General features: G+C 52.1%; 1 protein-coding gene across 1 annotated transcript in view; it reads left to right on the top strand.

The window, feature by feature from the left end:
• Window positions 1–1,992: 1,992 nt before the first annotated feature.
• The window catches only part of BOC (BOC cell adhesion associated, oncogene regulated), a 34,352-nt gene continuing 19,846 nt past the window's right edge, over window positions 1,993–16,498 (top strand). Inside the window, 3 exon segments of the mRNA XM_050902714.1 lie at window positions 1,993–2,037; window positions 10,951–11,118; window positions 11,508–11,786. Coding sequence (XP_050758671.1) covers window positions 11,034–11,118; window positions 11,508–11,786 — 364 coding nt within the window. The 5' untranslated portion in view covers window positions 1,993–2,037; window positions 10,951–11,033.

A 16,498-nucleotide genomic window follows, 5' to 3' on the forward strand; every position in this document is an offset into this window, starting at 1 on the left:
TTAATGCAGTTTCTGGGCCTGCTCCCATTGAAGTCATGGCAAAGATCAGGCTGATTTTGGAGGTGGCAGAATCAAGTCCTCTGTTATGATTTTCTGGATGTGTTGTTTTAGCAGGTATTTCTGCTGTGCTGCTGACATATTAAATATAAGCTTGGTCAGTTTTTTACTCCAGCTGCTGTAGGTGCCCCTGCTCCTCAAATACACACTGGAAGAAGGCTCAAAAGCTAGGAAAGCTACCCAAGTTTTTGCTGTGCTCCGGCAGGAAAATTTCCCCATTGCGACTTCCCCCAAAGAAGGCTTAACAGTGCCACCGGCAGTTTCTGTGGGCTTTTCTGGCTTGGTTTTTTTTTGTTGTTTATTTGTTTGTTTCACTCTATTATTTTTCCTAATTGGACATGGACAAGATTTTTCTATTGTTCCTAGACAAAGATGATTTTTTTGTTGTTATTTTTTTTTATTTGATACTTAAAGGTAGGTTCATGTTTAAGCACATAAAGAAGTGGGATGCTCTCAAAAACCATCTGCAGCTGCTGTCTCTCTGGCTTGTGATATGCTCTGAGAGTGAGAACTTCTGAGACCAGGTTCAGAGGTGGCCGTAACCGACGGACACACCAAAACGCTCCCTGCTCCCCGAGCACTCCTGCAGCGCTTCATGCAGATGCTGACTGGTGGTTTTTGTCTGGTATACCTCTCCTCTGTGTTTCGGTTTATATTATACGGATTCTGCTTTCAGAGAGAGGAGTGTTTCATCTGGTGGTTACCAGCATGAATGGACACCGTGATATTTATTGTCTGTCCTGTTGCAAGCCTGACCCCATCACGTGACAGAGACAATAAAATGGAGATTGGTTTTTTCAGGGCAGCTCAGTGTCACACCTTTGCCATGATTCGTGGTCCTTCTTCCCCGAGGCCCGTTCCTGACCACTGATCCAGCTGCAGAGAGGCCATAGGGTGATATTAGGTAGTATAGGATGCGGGATTTATAGCATTGCTGCCACATCAATGGTGAAATGCTTGTTTTGGTCAATGTGGCGGTATCCTGTGGTTGAGGGGGTGAGGGCTGGCTGGATGTATGTGTTCTCTGAGAGCTGCTGGGGGAAGCAACGCAGAGCTGAGCGAAAACATCTTTGGAGGAGAGCGTCCTGCTCTCTCCATGGAAAAATGCTGTTTCACTGGGACCAGAGCACACTATGGAAGTGCATCTGTTGATTAAACTTTTGTCTTGGAGCAGGACGGAGTTTCTGGTGAGAGCAGGAGTGGTTTTCCTGCTATCATGAGTAACCCATGTTTAAATAAAGTGGAAGAGTGGCAGCTGGGGAGAGAGAGATTTGCTTGAGATGTGGTGGTCCAAGGTGACAGCCCCTGCTCTGAGGAAGGCAGGGCAAGGACTTGAGCCTGGGCGCACACGTGGCAGGTGAGCTGTGACATTGCCAGCTCCTTGCCTGCCCAGCTCCTGGAGCAGTGGGGACAAATGCAGCGTAAGGAAATCGGCCAAAATCCCAACTCCCCCGTTTCTCCTTCTTTCTTGACCCCCTCATCTCTATTTAATTTTTCCTGCCTTTTCCTTTCTGCCACCTTTATTCCTCACTTTCCTTTGGTATCTCGCAGAGCTTTTGCCCGGCATCACTTTCCCTGCGTCTGCTGGGCCTGCCTCCTCTCTGACCTCTCCCTAACCCAAGAGGCGATTAGAGCCTCAACCTCAGACTTCAAGTTTTGGGGTTGTTTTTTTTTTTTTGGAAAGGATGAGAAGGGAACAACAAAAGCAGTGCCGTGACTAATGTAAACTAGCCACAGGCACATCTGTGCCTGCGCGATGACGGCTCCTGGCGGGCGCTGCCCATCCCTCCCGGCGCTCTCCTCTGCTGCAGTTGCTGACAGGGAGGGGAACAACCTGACACCTGGCTCGTGTTGGCGTGGGATTCAGCGCGGTGGAGCCCAGACCAGAACCAGCAGCATCGCCTGGCACTCGCTGCCCATCCTGTGGGTCCCACAGCATCAGCCCCCAGTGGAGCCATCCCCTGGGCTTTCCTTGCCCAGGTGCGTGCTCGCCCTCATTCTCAGCTCCTTGCTACATGGTTTGCCTCTCTGTCCAAATAGGAAAAGGTGTAGATAGATAAATTTTGTTACTGCTTGTATCAAACACCCTGAAGTGAGTAACCCTTCTAGCCAGTGGTGTGAACTCTCTAGGACATGGGATGGTTTTCACTCTGTGTTTAGTAGGGCATCTGTCTGCAGCTCTGACTGCATTGACACTGATCTCTGGCTTTAGTTGTGATGTGAATGATAAAGCAGGTATTGTTTTCATATGGCAAGAGATAGGATGCTTCAGGGAAGTAATACAGTGCTTAAATCCCCTGCTTCTAAGACTGAAGGTGTGTTTTCACATCACACTTGTGTCAATGGGTGACCCCTTTCCTTCTGCTTCCTCTGAAGGGTTTCTCACCACGAAGATGCAACGTTGTCCCCAGCCTCAGATAAGTCAGACTTTCTTGCTGCACTGTGAGCTGAGTTTGTAGCAGGTGTGGGGGCAAACTGAAAACACTCCAGAGCGGGTAACTGATCTCCACAACTGTGTGGCTACATTGATGTGGTTTTCTGAGAGGATCCTGACACTTTTTCCTGACACCAACTTTGGCATGAGAGTAGGCTGAGCTGCAACCCTGTGTGCACTTGGTCGGGGTCTCGCGGGACCTCAGTACCAGCAATTCTGCTGATTCTCTGACATTTGGTGTTCAACCCCTCAGATGCACGACCTGCACCCCTCAGTAAGTGCTGCAGATGCGCACTCCCTTTGGGCGTCCTCAGCTCTTTAAATTAAGATGTTAGCTGGGAGGCTGGAGAGTCTACAGGTGGATCAAGGATGAGAAGGATGGGGAATGCAGAGGAAAAGTTGGTCTAAAGCTATGGCAGCTCTCCCACGTTGGGACTGAAGTTGGACTGAAAGATTTTGACCAGAGAGGCACCCTGTCCTAGCCTCAGGGGCAGCCCCGGCGGCTGCTGCGGGGCTGCTTTCCCCCCTCGCGCGCTTGGGAGAAGGAGCCAGAGAGCAGCCAGCAGCTCTGGGCTTGTTGCAGCAACAACATCTGTTTCCTAGGTGCACTTTGTTTCTGAAGAGGCTGCTTAGCACGCTCCATCTGCGCCCTTCTCTCTTTTTTTTTTTTTTTGTTTTTGTTTTTTGTTTTTTGGGTTTTTTTGTTGTTGTTGCTGCTTGTGCCGCGTTCGGCAGACAAGGACGGAGGCTCTTAGGGGAGGCAAGCGCTTCCCCGGGAGGACCCTGCGCCAGCCTCTGTGCCAGCGCTGGCTGTCGGGCTCTTTGCACCCGAAGCAGCATTGTCAGCATCTTGACAGCTGGCTGGCTGCATGCTTATTAGTTGCTACTTTCCTCTTGCCCTCCACCTCTCCTTCGCCTCCCTGACCACCTCCACCCTCTCCCTTCCCCCTTCCCGCTGCTGCCCCGCTGGCCGGCCGGCCCTTCGGGGAGCCCCCAGCCTCTCCAGATTAGAGCTCTCCAGGGACTTGGTCCTTTTGAAAGGAAGAAAGAAAAAAAAAAAAAAAAAGGAGGGGGGGGGGAAGGGAGGGGGAGAAGGAGGGAGGAAAAAAATTTATTAAAAAAAAAAAAAAAGAGAGAGAGAAAAGAAAGAGGGGGAACAGAAGAATGAAAACAGACCCAAGGGGCAATAGTCCCTCGAGCCATTTCACTGCATTACAATGAATATGGACTCTATTAAGCTCCGTTCTGCCTGTTAGTGTTTCCCAGGGCAACACAGCTCCCATATGGCAAGCATGCAGCAGATTAGGGTAGGCCTCCGGGCTTCATTGAGGGCCCGAGGCTTGACTGGCAGTTGAACCCCATCCTTCCCCCCCCCTCCTCACACTTGACACTGCCTGTGTTTATCTAAAGCAAAAAGGGCCGGGGTGGGAGAAGGGGGCATTTGGGGGGTTATTGTCCCGGGCAATGGGAGAGGGCAGGGAGAAGGACGGGGTGTGGGGGGGTGATGAGGGAGGGAGGTGGGATGGAGGAGAAAGGGGGTGGGGGGGCGCAGCCCCTCATACATATTCAGGAGGGGTCTTGAATGGGCAGAGGAGAAATAAAGCAGATGGAATTCATGTTAAAGAACAGCCACAATCGCCCTCCAAAAACAAGGAGAGAAAAGCGGGCAGCCTTAAAGGAGCGTAGGGAGCAGCGTTTATCCAATTAGCAGGGTTGTCAAATTGAATTTACTCAGAATGGAGGGGGAAGCCGGGGGGGAAGGAGGGAAATTAAGTGTCTAGGGCATGGGGGGAGCATGATATTGAAGAAAGGACGCGGGTTTTCTTTCTTTCTTACTCTTTAGCCTTGTCTTTTCAAGGGCTGGAGCTGTTTTTGGGGCGCTCCAAGGGGCAGCGAAAGCCGGTGTGCATACTCTGTTTTACCACAGGGCTCCTCTCCTGGTAGCTGTGGAAAAAGGGAGGCGTATCCTGTGGGGCAAGGCCATCCTCGCATCCCTGGCCCACCTGCACCAGAGCTGTCTCAGGCTGGTGGGTCCAGCCACCCTGGGACCACTGTGCTGCAGGCATTGCCCAAGGCAAGCCGCACTCGCTGTGCTGCCACTGTGGTGACACTGGGGAGCCCGTGGCCGGCATGAGGGTGGCATTTCGTTCTTCAAGTGGCCTCACGCTCACTGGCTGACGAAATGCCAACGTGAAGGGGTTTGCTGGGGCTCAGTGAAGTCAGCCTGATCAATGCCCACTGGAAAGTGGCGCTCATTTCAGAGGAACCATTGGATGGAGAGGTGCCAGAAACTGCAGGTGTTGGGTCTTCAGGGGTGCGAGCAAAAGTCAGACAGGCAATGAGAAGGCTTTGCATCCTGTTGCTAATTTGAAGCCAGCATGCCGAGTCCCCTCCCTGGCGATACCACAGGCTGTTGTGGAAAGGAGCTGCCCAGGACAGTAGCTTCGTCTTGAGCAAGACAGAAAAAAAGTCACAAAGATCACTGCATGTTTTGTTTGGTTTGCACGAGCAGTTCTGTTCAAGGAAAAAGAGCTGTTTCACCTGCGAGTTTAGTTTATTTTTTAGAGAGGTGTCTATTTCCACTGAATTGCTCAGGACTTGCTTAGAGAAAATCTGTGGTTCTTTTTTAGGATCACCCAGCGCCAAAGCGCAATTTGTAGTTCGCAGGCGAACTCGCTCATCTGCACGGTGGTGGTGCCATGCCAGGTTTTGCTCTGGATATTGTCCTTCTCCCAACTATGAGTGTGAATTTATCCCACGCTTGCTCTGTTGTGGCTTCTTGATGGACTCGCTGAGCTCACAAGTAGCCAGTAAGAGAGTCTTTTTTTGCCTAATCACTTTTAAAAAGCCGGGGGGGGGGGGGAACAACTCCTCACACAGTTAGTCAGGGGCTATGTTAACAGAGCTAATGCACTCTGAAGTCAGGAGCTTCAGTGCTACAGAGGGAAGCAGACAAGCTTTTATCCCTGTTTGCACATACACTGTGCTACCTCCTTGACTTTAAACATGGTGGTGTAACGTTGGATGCTGCCTCTCTCTGCACCCTCCTGACACCACCCACTTCCCATTCGGGATCCTGCCTCTCCCTACGGCATCTGCACCCCCATCCCCATTGGACACCCATGCTGTTACATGGGAGGGGGAGCATCTCTCCTGCTGCAAGCCTCTCCTTTTCCAAACCCTTTCAGAGAGAGCGAGTATAACTTAACGGTGTGAAATTAATACTTTGGAGTGGGGATAATTAATTTTGCCCTCTGGGATGTTACTGTTTGATCATTTTGGGAGAAACAGTCGGGGTACCCAGATTGCCGTCCATGCCTAGGAATCATGCGGGGACTTTGCAGCTGACCTGCTCAGATGTGTCACCTGGACAGTATTTTTTCAGCTAGAGGATTATACAGTTGAATGGTGGCTTTTTTCAGATGGGATGTGAAAGATTGGGGATCCAAGAACAACATGCCTGATGGGATGGAGGTCCCAGTCGGAGAGCTTTTGATTTCCAGCCCTGCCACTGCTTTACTGTATAACCTTGGGCCAGGTTGGCTTCCTCTTCCAGCCCTCAGGTTCCTTCATTTCTAAAGCAAAGGGGTACTGTGGCTCTTTTCTCTTTTACATTTTCTTTTTCAGTGCTTTAAGCTCTATGGAACAACAACAAAAATACTGTCTTGTATTAAAAACTAATGATTACAAGTAAAATTGGCACACTGTTCTGTGTAAGACATTGCTTTTTCTGAAGAGCTTAAGTCTCAATGTATAAAATGGAGAACTGGGAGTATCATTGTCCCTACTTGACCTGGTGGAAACGGAGACCAGCTGCAGTGAATTCTACAGAGTCACCCAGGGTGTCCCCAGCTGGTAGCCGGACCTGAGTTGCTGCAGCCTTTGCCTTAGTGCAAAGCAGCCCCTTCCCTTTCCTGCCGTTCCTCCCCTGCACGAAGAGGTGCTCGGGGTCTGGCTGCCTGGCACAACCCCAAACCGCCCTCGTGTGCATCGGTGAGTTTTCCCCATCTCCCAATCTGCCTCTGCATTTCCCCCCTGCCTGCCTGCAGGAACTGGGGTGTGTGGTGCGGGGATGCTGTCCTGGAGCCGGGGCAGAGGCTGGTTCCTATTTGGGAGCCTTGTAAATTACAGACAGTGTGGCAGTAACAAGGGCTGCTTGGCCGGCCCTTGTTAAGCAGGAGGGGGCTTGGGACTGCGAGCAGCATTTCCTCAGTAAAACCTTCAGCTTCTAATCAGCAAACACCTCTCCTGCTGCCTGCGCTTAATTCAGATCCCTTTTTCCTTTCGAGCTTTTTCACCCCCCCCGCACATGCGCGCGCCTTTCTTCCCTTTTATATCTTCACCTCTGGTTTTTCTTTCTTGCCCCGCTCCCTTTGCAGTGCCCTCCATCGCCACGGCACAGCTGGGGCTGCACGCAGGGGCCTCGGTGGGCTTAGGTGTGTGGTGGGAAGCCGAGCCGACAGATTTTACACCCCCACCAGCCCTCCATATCTGATGAAGCTCTCGTTAATTTTGTTCTCCTAATGGCCCCTCCTTTGATTTACTGGGCTGTCTGAAAGGGACTTAGAGCTCCACTGACAGGAAATTGTTATTTTAACCTGGCAGGAAAGAATTAAAAATAAATAAACAAATAATTTTTGTTTTCCCTCCCCCCTTGAAGCTCTTTAAATTACTTTAACTCTTTCTTTTCCCAGATAGCAATTAAGCAGGAGCTGTTGAGGCTGGTAGTGTCGGTGGCTGCAGAAGTGTCGGCAGCCAGGGGTATCTCGTAGTGTACCTGCCTTGGGGAGAGGAGGCAGCAGAGCAGGACGCTGTCACGCAGCAGCCCTGCAGCTCCCGGCACAGCCCCCTGCCTGGGACCACCACCTCTGGGAAGGGAAAGGGAACGCCTGGGGCCTCCTCCGCTCCCCACCTCTGCCGCCTCTCCCGCTGCAGCCCACTCTGGCGGCGCTCGCAGGGACACCGGGCAGATCGAAAGCTGCCTGATTAATAAAGTTCCTTGCTTTGCACTACTGCAGGCTGCTTAAGGGCAGCATTTTCAAAAGAGGTCAGCTCCCATTTAGGCATCGAAATAAGTTGTTTGCCTATTCAGGAGAGCTCAGCATGTCAAGAACTGAATGCTTTTGAAAATCTGGCTTCAATTGTGGAAGCTGAGAATTTCGAAATCTGGCCCTGGATCCTAATAGTTCTTTTGGAATTGATGTTTTCATTCATTTTCCTCATTATTTTTATGCTGGCCATTTACTTTTTGTACTTCACTCAGCTGTGAAAGAAATGGCCACATGTCCCTATTTAGAGCTCATACTCTGCCTGGAGGTTTGGGGAGGTACCATACACTTGTTGCAACACACCTTCTCTCCTCAGTCTCTGCTCAATACTGTTCAATCTGTCCGGTGCTGTGGCCAAATTTTTTGATCTCTCCTTTTTTCTCCCCATCTATTGCCCTTCATCTTTTTACAGACCTGGGGGCAGCCAGTTTAGTCGTTGCATCGATGTGCCTGGGTGGTCCTAGCTCACGAAGGGTCCGTTACACATTTCTGCGCCTTTGGCTTTGCCCTTCTGGCCAGAGGCTCTGTGTGACGCAGAGCTGCAGGGAGGTCTGGTTGGGAATGTCTTTGCCTACCCCCTCCCCTAGCACGGGCTCCAAGGAGCAACTCCCTTCCGTCCAACATTTTTCCATCCTGCTGCCAAACCCATCCAGATAGGGGGAATGAGTCAGCTTTACTCTGTAGCCTTCCAGCACTACGGAACAAGACATTAAGTCCTGCCCCAAAATGTTCTTCTACGTTGGTGGACGGCTTTCTATCTCCAGCAAACCTTATGGTGTGAGGTGTTTTTAAGCCTACACTCCAGATGAGTGTAATTAGTGGCACATCAAATTGCACATCAGCAATGGTCAACAGTGCACGTTCTGGTACAGACAGACCTTGGGCACTTTTACGGCTGTGGTCAGTGGTGGTTTGCCCAAGATGGCTGTGGCATAATGAAGGGTGCTTTGGTGGCTGTCTTACCTGGATAAATGAATTTGAGTAACTCAGATGGTCTCCAAGTCAATAGCTAAAGGATCTCGTACAACAGTATGTGCTGGTTGATGGGGGGAAACTCTTCAAAGACAAATCGTTGATACTCTCTTCTCTCCTCTCCTCGGTGAGGAGAGTGAATACTGGGAAGGATGAGGTGTGTGGGAGGGAAGTTGCTGTCTTGTCGCTTTGGCACTGGAGATTACCCACAGAGGATTTTCACAGGTAACAGGGCTGTGGGCTGCAGTGGCTAGAGTATGAGCCTAGCTGATCTTTCTGGGTGCCTTCAAAGTATGCCTAGCCTGATGCTGAGCTCGGTCCATGCTTCTGGCTGCCTGGAAGCCATGTCGGGCCATGCCAAGCCTGACCTAATTTACCCTGCCTCTCAGCAGGGCTTGTCATCTTGGCCTCGTGGCCACACTAACCATGACTGCGTGACTCCTGGGAGAGAGCTGCCTTGCCTTGAGCCCGCTGGGCAGGCTAGCCAAGTAAGCTCACATCGGCTGCAAAGTGCCACATAAAGATGCTCTTTGTGGCGTTTGCAAAGCTCCAGCTGCAGGTCGCTTTACTTGGTATTGCTTCCTTTTGAAATCGCCAGCTCAGAGAAGGCTTTTCTTTTTCTTATCTCTTCTCAACTTTGTATGAATGTCTCCTCCATGACTTCTCTCCCCCAAGCAGTGCTCTGGGGCATGGTAGGGGGAAAGGGGACAGCTTGTGAGGCTGTCAGAGGGACAGCCCAATTTGCAGAGACACATGCAAGTTGGATTCTTGCTATCGTGATGTGGACCTCAGCACTGCTGGCCATGGACATTGCCCTGTGCTGCGCTCTTGCACCTTTGCTGTCACCAGAGGCCAAGCAAAGTCATCTGAGAGTAGCTTGGTGAGATTTCCCCAAATGCTGTGGTTCCTTGCTAGCAGTAATCAGCCTTGCCTTGAACAACTCACTGAGCTGCTCATGGGGAGTCTGTGGCAGTCCTTGCTTCAGGAGTTAGGATGTTTAATTTTAGAGGTTATGCTTGAAGGGACTTGTCCCCTTTTTTTGACTGAGATGGTTAGGGAAAGGACATGCTCAAACAGGTGATGGCTCGAGCAGTGACCATGGTGGAAGGGAGAAATACGTCTCTGCAGAGTCCAGGTGCTCTTGAGGATGGTGGTTGTGGCTAATGAGCTCATTGTGTATCTGGAGGGGAAGCAGGCAATGTAACTGCTGTTTGGGCTGGCTGCCATGGCTGGTTTGGTCTTGGGCTTCTCCCCTGCCAATGTAGACATGCCACAGGAGCAATTCTGAAATGCCCTTGAGACTCGCAGGTCATCTTCTTAGTGCTGCAGCTGGAGGGAGCTCAAAATCCTGTAGCTGCGTTACAATGTCCATAGAGGGAAGTCTCTTCTTGACTTCAGCCCTTTGCCCTTGGTTGAAGCTGAATTCAGTTTGACATCCGAGGTATCTCTTGGGGCAGCCACTTAGATCTTTAATCCCCCTGACCTGGCTTGTCTGCTTTAGCGTTCGTTCATAACAGTCTCTCCAAAACAGCTGCTGTGGTGTGCAGCTCCTCACAGCAACCTGGGTTGTGGTGCGTGGCCTTAGGCTTCAAGTTTTTTGGAGATTGTTGATGCTTTCGAATATGAACCTGGTGGTTTGTCCAGACAGGGTAGTTCAACTCAAAATAGGTAGTGTGTTTCATGCAGAACAGTTAATCTGAAATCTTTTCATAGATTGGGTCTGTTAGTTTAGAATAAAGGTGTATTATGCCAAATTAGTGTAATCCACCCTCAGCTCACTGCACTGAATTGAAACAAATTTAGAACTGGGCATTTCTTTTCTCCTGAAAAAGTGTCCCCTCCACTTCAGAATAATTCCTTGCAGAGATGCCCTGAAAAACTTTTACATCTCCTAAGGGGTCCTATCTGGATTGGAACATAGATACACCCAGTAGCAACATGGCCAGCGTCTCAGGAAGACTGTGAAACTGCAGGATCACCTCTGTTTTCATGTAGCTTGGAACTTGTACTACTCATTTACTTTTGTGTTCAAGCTAGAATATATTCCAGACACAGCCAAGAAGTGGCAGCAACACTTGGCGAATATCTGCAGTGATACTTTGTTGGAAATGTTTGTGTTTTGCTCCTAAAAATTGCCTGGTGTGCATTGCTGGCACAGTACAGGCATTCACTGCACCAAGTCTGAAATGGGGGAGTATGTGTCTGCACACATGTAGATTTGTACCAAGGGCTGAGGATGGGATGTCTTGGGAGACTCACAACCACGCTTGGGGGAGAGGCTGGAGAAGAGAAGTGCTTGCATCAGTGTCTGTAGCCTCCTCAGGCCACTGGCTTGGTGAATCCCTGGGAGTTTAGGGATGTTGGTAGAGAAGCCAGGCAGGGCTGGAAAGCAGAGGCAAGTCGGAGGGTTTCATCCATTGTGTCCCTTGTCATCCGCAGGAATCCGCTGCCGCACATCCACTGCATCCCCTGAGGCAGCTTATGGGACCCTTCCCTGGGCACCCCAGGACACACCGCATGGGATGGCAATGACACGTGGAAAGCAGGCACCCATGTCCCCCATCCCTTGCCTCATCCTCGCAGCCGCTAGCTGTTTTGCCAAACTGAGTGAGTTTCTGTTCTTACCCATTTGTTCCATTTCATTTATGTTTTGCCTTGATGCTGTTTATCATGGCCATGCCTCAAGCACAAAGTGGTTTCCTCTCTCCGCTGCTTCCTCAATAGCCTTGACCACAGGTCTAGGTTCAAATACTCCTCCAGAGGAGAAGGAGATACAGTCGGAGTTGGACATCTCTGTCTGGTGGTGCCAAGAAGAAATGGGACTGGTGTGCATCTCCAAGCACTAGGGTGGCTGTGTGGGGAGCTAAGGGGAAGGTGCAGCACAAGCGGAAGCGATGGGGAATGCAAAATGTACCAGCACTGCAGTTTTTTCCTCTGTCCTTTCTTTTGCTGAGTCTCACAGAGCTTTCTTATTCCCATTTTTTCCCTCTGTACAGGTGAATCTTTGCAGGTCACAGTGCAACCTGCCTCCATTGTCCAAAAGCTTGGGGGCCCAGTCAGCCTGGGGTGTGTGGTGGACCCCCCCAGAGTGAACCTCACGTGGAGACTGAACGGGAAGGAGCTGGCTGGATTGGACGAGGTGCTGGGTATCCACATTGAGCAAGGGAAACTCATCATCACGGCTCTCAACAACCACACCGTGGGGCGATACCAGTGCATTGCTCGTGTGCCCGAAGGAGTCATTGCCAGTGTCCCTGCAGTGGTCACGTTAGCTAGTGAGTAGCTTTAGTCCTCTGTCATCCCCTGCATTCCTTGGGCCATCACTCACGCATCCTGAGAGGCTCATCCATGCTCGCTTGTTCACACTGGCATCAAGGGAGGGTTCCTTTGGCTTAGGCCATTTTGTAGCATTTTTGATCATGGACTGGCTGTCATGTTGTGGCCCCGCCATGGCCCAAGCAGTTCTCCTGCGTGGTAGGCTGCAGACCTGTCCTGCAGTGACAGTTTTTGCAAGATCACAAAGAGCAGGAAGTACCTGAGTGATGGGGTTTGTGTGCATGGTTGGTTTCTTGACTGTCATGCTGCCTCATTTAGTTGCTGACTCCTTGATTGAGGTTACCAAAAAGTACCTGGTGGTTCTGATGGCCAAACAACTGCCTGGGCTGCTGCAGGGCTGTTGCCAGCGCTAGGTCAGTGTGTGCTACGTTTTACTGCCTTCCTGACCCACAGAAAGTGAAGTCCCTTGCCCTGCTTGTGCTGTGATGGGACCTGCACTTTTTTGTGTTGCCCCTGGGTTCATCGTAAGCAAGGTACCAGCCCCCATGCTCACACTAAGGAAAGGTTAGTCTGGTTGTGGTGAGGAGGCGCTCCTGAGCACCTGCATTAAGTGGCTGGTGATCCTCTGTGCGCCATTGGGAAGATCCCTTGCCAAAAGGCAAGGTGAGGGAGAGGGATGGTGGGAGAACGGTTGCATGGAGATGTTGAAGGCAGAGACTGTGCTGTCCTCATTTGGTGACACAGGCGCAGAAGTCAACAGGGGGCGGATACAGGAGAGCAGAGTATCTGAAAGCACTCGTAACAAGGTTTTTGTCTTTAAGGGGCAGGAGGCTGTATTCATTGCCACTGCTGTGGTCCCAGGGGGGCATGCTTCCCCTTCCCAGGGCTTTGTCCTCTTCCTATGAGGTTGCGGTGGCATGTCAGCAAAGAGCCACCTTGTTTCTGAGCCACAGCTCTGAGCAAGGGACTTTGCTCTTATCTCTGAGCTTACGTGCTCCTCACTGCTGCCCTCTGGCATTGGTGACAGACCAAGGAGACCTGTGCACATGGGAGGGGGTGTCTTAAGAGCGGGGAACTTCTCTTACAGGCGCCTGGTTTTGGCCAGACGTTATGCTTAAATGTGAGAAAGTGCTGTATTTGGATGCATCTGAGACAGTGCAGCCCAGGCCTGCTTGGAGATAGGGGTGCTCTGTGTGTACCATCCTTGTTTAGGCAATGGAGAGTCTGATCTTCTGAGACCCATGCAGTTTTTGGTGGAGCAAGTGCATGCAGAGGAGACCGCCATTCCCTGGTAGCGACAGCCCCCGGGCATGGAAAGGGCTTCGTCTTCCCAGCAAGGGGGAGTTTGGGGCTAAGTCTTAAGAAAATGAAGAAGTGAAGATGTTTGTGCAAAGTAGGGGCTGGCTTTGCTTTAAAGCCAAGAGCTATTGGCTTGTCACTGATACATTAATCAGGAGTGAAATGTTTAGGCCAGGCTGGGTGGGAGGAGGAGGCAAGGGAAAGCGAGGGGAGAGTTGCTGAGCTCTGAAGCAAAGTGGGAGGGGGTTGTCACGGGGCCGAATGTGTCGGGGGATTTGGCCTGAGCCCCGTGCTAAGATTAAGTTTCGGAGAAAGCATTCCAGAGCAGAAAGGGGGCTATGTGCGCTGGTGGCCTGATAGAGGGAAGGAGAGGAGGGGAGAGGTGGATGGGATTACCAAGGGCATGATTTGCATTTAGGAGAGCAGGGTGTGCACAGCTTCTCAGCCTGATCAGTTCCTTCTTAGGCTGATCCCCTTTTCTTTTTTTCCCCTCACGCCAACCCACCACCACCAGCTCTGTCTTCTGGGACAAAGCAAGGCTGTTTGACCTGTCTGTGTGCTTTGGTCTAGCATCATCCCCATGGTGGAGGGGAGACAGGTCCTAAAGCACGAGAAGGTCCCACCATCTCCCTCAGGGCAAATCAAAGCCACAACTGAGTGGTCTGTCAGCCCTCTCCTGGAGCCAAATCACCTTCAGCTACAGGATTGCAACTGGGGATGCAGGTGCAAAGGAGGGGGACTTGCCCATTGCTGTGGTCCCTGCCATGGCAAAGGCACTACTGCTGAGGGGAGGTCAGGAGCACAATTCAGTGGAGCTCACAAAACTGGAGCCAGAGGTTGGATGAACAAGCAACTAATCCATCGTGGAGCAACCCTGTGCTGCGCTGCATAGGTCCCTTGTCCTCGAGGGGAGCTGGGGATGGCAGAGGCTCTGTCCCATGCACCTGGACAGCCTCGGGCGATAGAGAACCCCCAGGTGGGGAAGACTTGGCAGTCAATGAGTGAAGAGAGAGAGGGGACGGCCCAGGAAGGACGTGGGGCTGAAGGTGTAGGAGGGAAACCTTCTGGAGCGGTTCAAATAACCAGTTTCATGTTCGTTAGCTGGAGGCTGCTTGCAACAGTAGCCTTACAGTGGTCTGAAATAACAGGGGGGCACTGATTTGTGGTGGGACTGAGTTTGAAAGCTATGGTAGCAGATGTGCCATGGGCTCTCACTCCTGCTCCAGACCTCCTCTACAGGGCCTTGCTCTGAGCAGGTTCAGTGGGGACCATGGTCCTGGGGGTGGAGAGGGAAGCCCCTGGCAGGTCGGCATTGCGGTTGATACATCTCTTCCAGATCACCTGCTGGGCTGAAAGAAAACCCTCTGAAAGTCTTAGCCTCATCCAAAAATTATTTTGGGGGGACAGGAGGAGAGTGAAACTAGAATGTGAATAAAAGCATTGGGGGGCATGTGGAAATATTTTCAAGGTTTAGGTTTATTTTGGAAGAGGACCTAGAGTCATTGGAAGAAGTGTCTTGCTAGGTTTCGAGTGGTGTAGGTAACATCATCTGGCCAACATTTAGTCTATTTCCACTCCTTTCTCTCCACCTCCTTTTGAGGAAACACCCTCGAGTGCCCCAGGCTGTGCATGTCTGGTCCCTCAGGGCCTCCTTGTGCTTTGCTGACAGTCAGCAAGCAGATAACCATCGCTGCAGTGCTGGCAGCCACAGCGTAGCCTTGGGACCGATACCTCCTTCTCCCATCTGTGGCACGGCGACGCCGAGTCCATCTCTGCTCTCCTTGGCTCAGAGGGCTGGTTGAAACTAGCATTTAATTCCTCCACCGGAGATAAAATAGCTATTGTATAGCCGAGGGGTGGAGAGAGGAGGGATTTGCAGAAAGGGGAAGATTTCTTAAAGCAACAAAAGGAGCAGTACTTTGGGCATTACTTGGGCACTTTTGAGTCCAGTTAGAGTTGACCGGATGCTCGATGATCCCACACTCAACCTTGGCAGCCCACAGCACATTGGTGCAGATAGATACCTGCTGATCACTGCTGGCCTGGCTGTGCTGCGCAAGATCAGCCCTGCGTGGCCCCAGGGCAGCCCTTCAGCCTGGCAGTGATGGGCTGGAGTCTGGGACAGCTTGAATGGATGGGGCAGGGGTATTCCTGGTTTTCCAAGCCAGGCCCTAAGCCTTCATATGGCTGAGAGCCACAAGGAAGAGAAAGGTATTTTCTCTGCCCACTTCCAGTAGCAAAGTTGCCATCATACCAGAAGCCCTACTCCAGCCCCTCTCCTGGGTGGAGGTGCCATATGAAAAAGGTATGGCTGCAGTGGGCGCTGGTGGGGCCAGATAAATCCACCAGGGACATGAACACAGCGCTGTGGGCTGGTCCTGCAACAGCAAAAGGCTCGGAAGGTCGAGAGCCCTTGGTGGAGCTCACAGGGCAGCTGAAGTGTGGGGCTGGAGCAAAGTCGGCGGGCAGAGGTGGTGAAAGACATGCAACTCCCAGCATTCACCTGCGTGCATGGAAACTCAGTGCAGCAAGCACAACAGCAAGCCTGACCTGGATAGACATGACATTTAAAAACAGAACAAAAAAATAGATGAGGGGTGCAGCAAAGGAACTCCACCTGCTCCAGTGTATCCCCTGTGGCCAGGGACAAGAGGAGTGCAGGGCGCCTGTGTCCCAGGCACGCTGTGGGACAAGGGAGGCTCATTGCCCCGTGGCCCTCCATTGGCGCCGCCAGCGGGGCAGCCCTCGGCTTTGTGGCAGCACGTGGGGGAAGCTGGGCCTCAGCACACGGCGCTCGTGGGCAGTGACCCTGCGCCGGGTCGGGCTGGGCATCCCCCAGGAATTTGCAGCTGCTTTCTGAAGACAGCCCCATTCATTTTCCTCTGCTGGGGCCTCTCCTCTGACAGCTCCCCGGAGGCAATGGCAGGAGGGAGGGAGGGAAGAGGGCGGCCGCGTGTTGGAAAAGCATTTGCTGAGCAGGCACGGGGGGCTCTGGCCCCAGGGGCAGAGGTGGCGTGAGGAGGGGAGAGAAGGAAAACACAGGTGGTGTTTCGTGAGCCGGTGGAGCTGTGGCACGAGGGCTGTGAGACAGGCCCAGGGCGACGTGGGGGAGTGGGGCTGGGTCATGGCGTGAGGGGGTGTGCTTGGGGGTGTGTGAGCAAGCAGGAGGCCAGGGGGCTGCGCCTGTCCCAGCAGGACGGGAGGGGGCTGGTGGTAACAGCGCCGGTGTCCAGGCTCCTGCAGTGCTGACCTGACGGACAGGGAGCAAGAGCCGTAACCCCAGGCTGCTCTGATAGCCGAGGGGGGATTAGTGGAAGGTGCCTGCCTCCAGGCTGACGGACCCCCATCCCTGCCCATTCCCCTTCTTGGGGTCCCTCCCTTCCCTCCCTCACCCTTCCCTGCAGCAGGGAGG

Source organism: Gymnogyps californianus, chromosome 1, assembly GCF_018139145.2.
Source record: "Gymnogyps californianus isolate 813 chromosome 1, ASM1813914v2, whole genome shotgun sequence".
Lineage (NCBI taxonomy): Eukaryota > Metazoa > Chordata > Aves > Accipitriformes > Cathartidae > Gymnogyps > Gymnogyps californianus.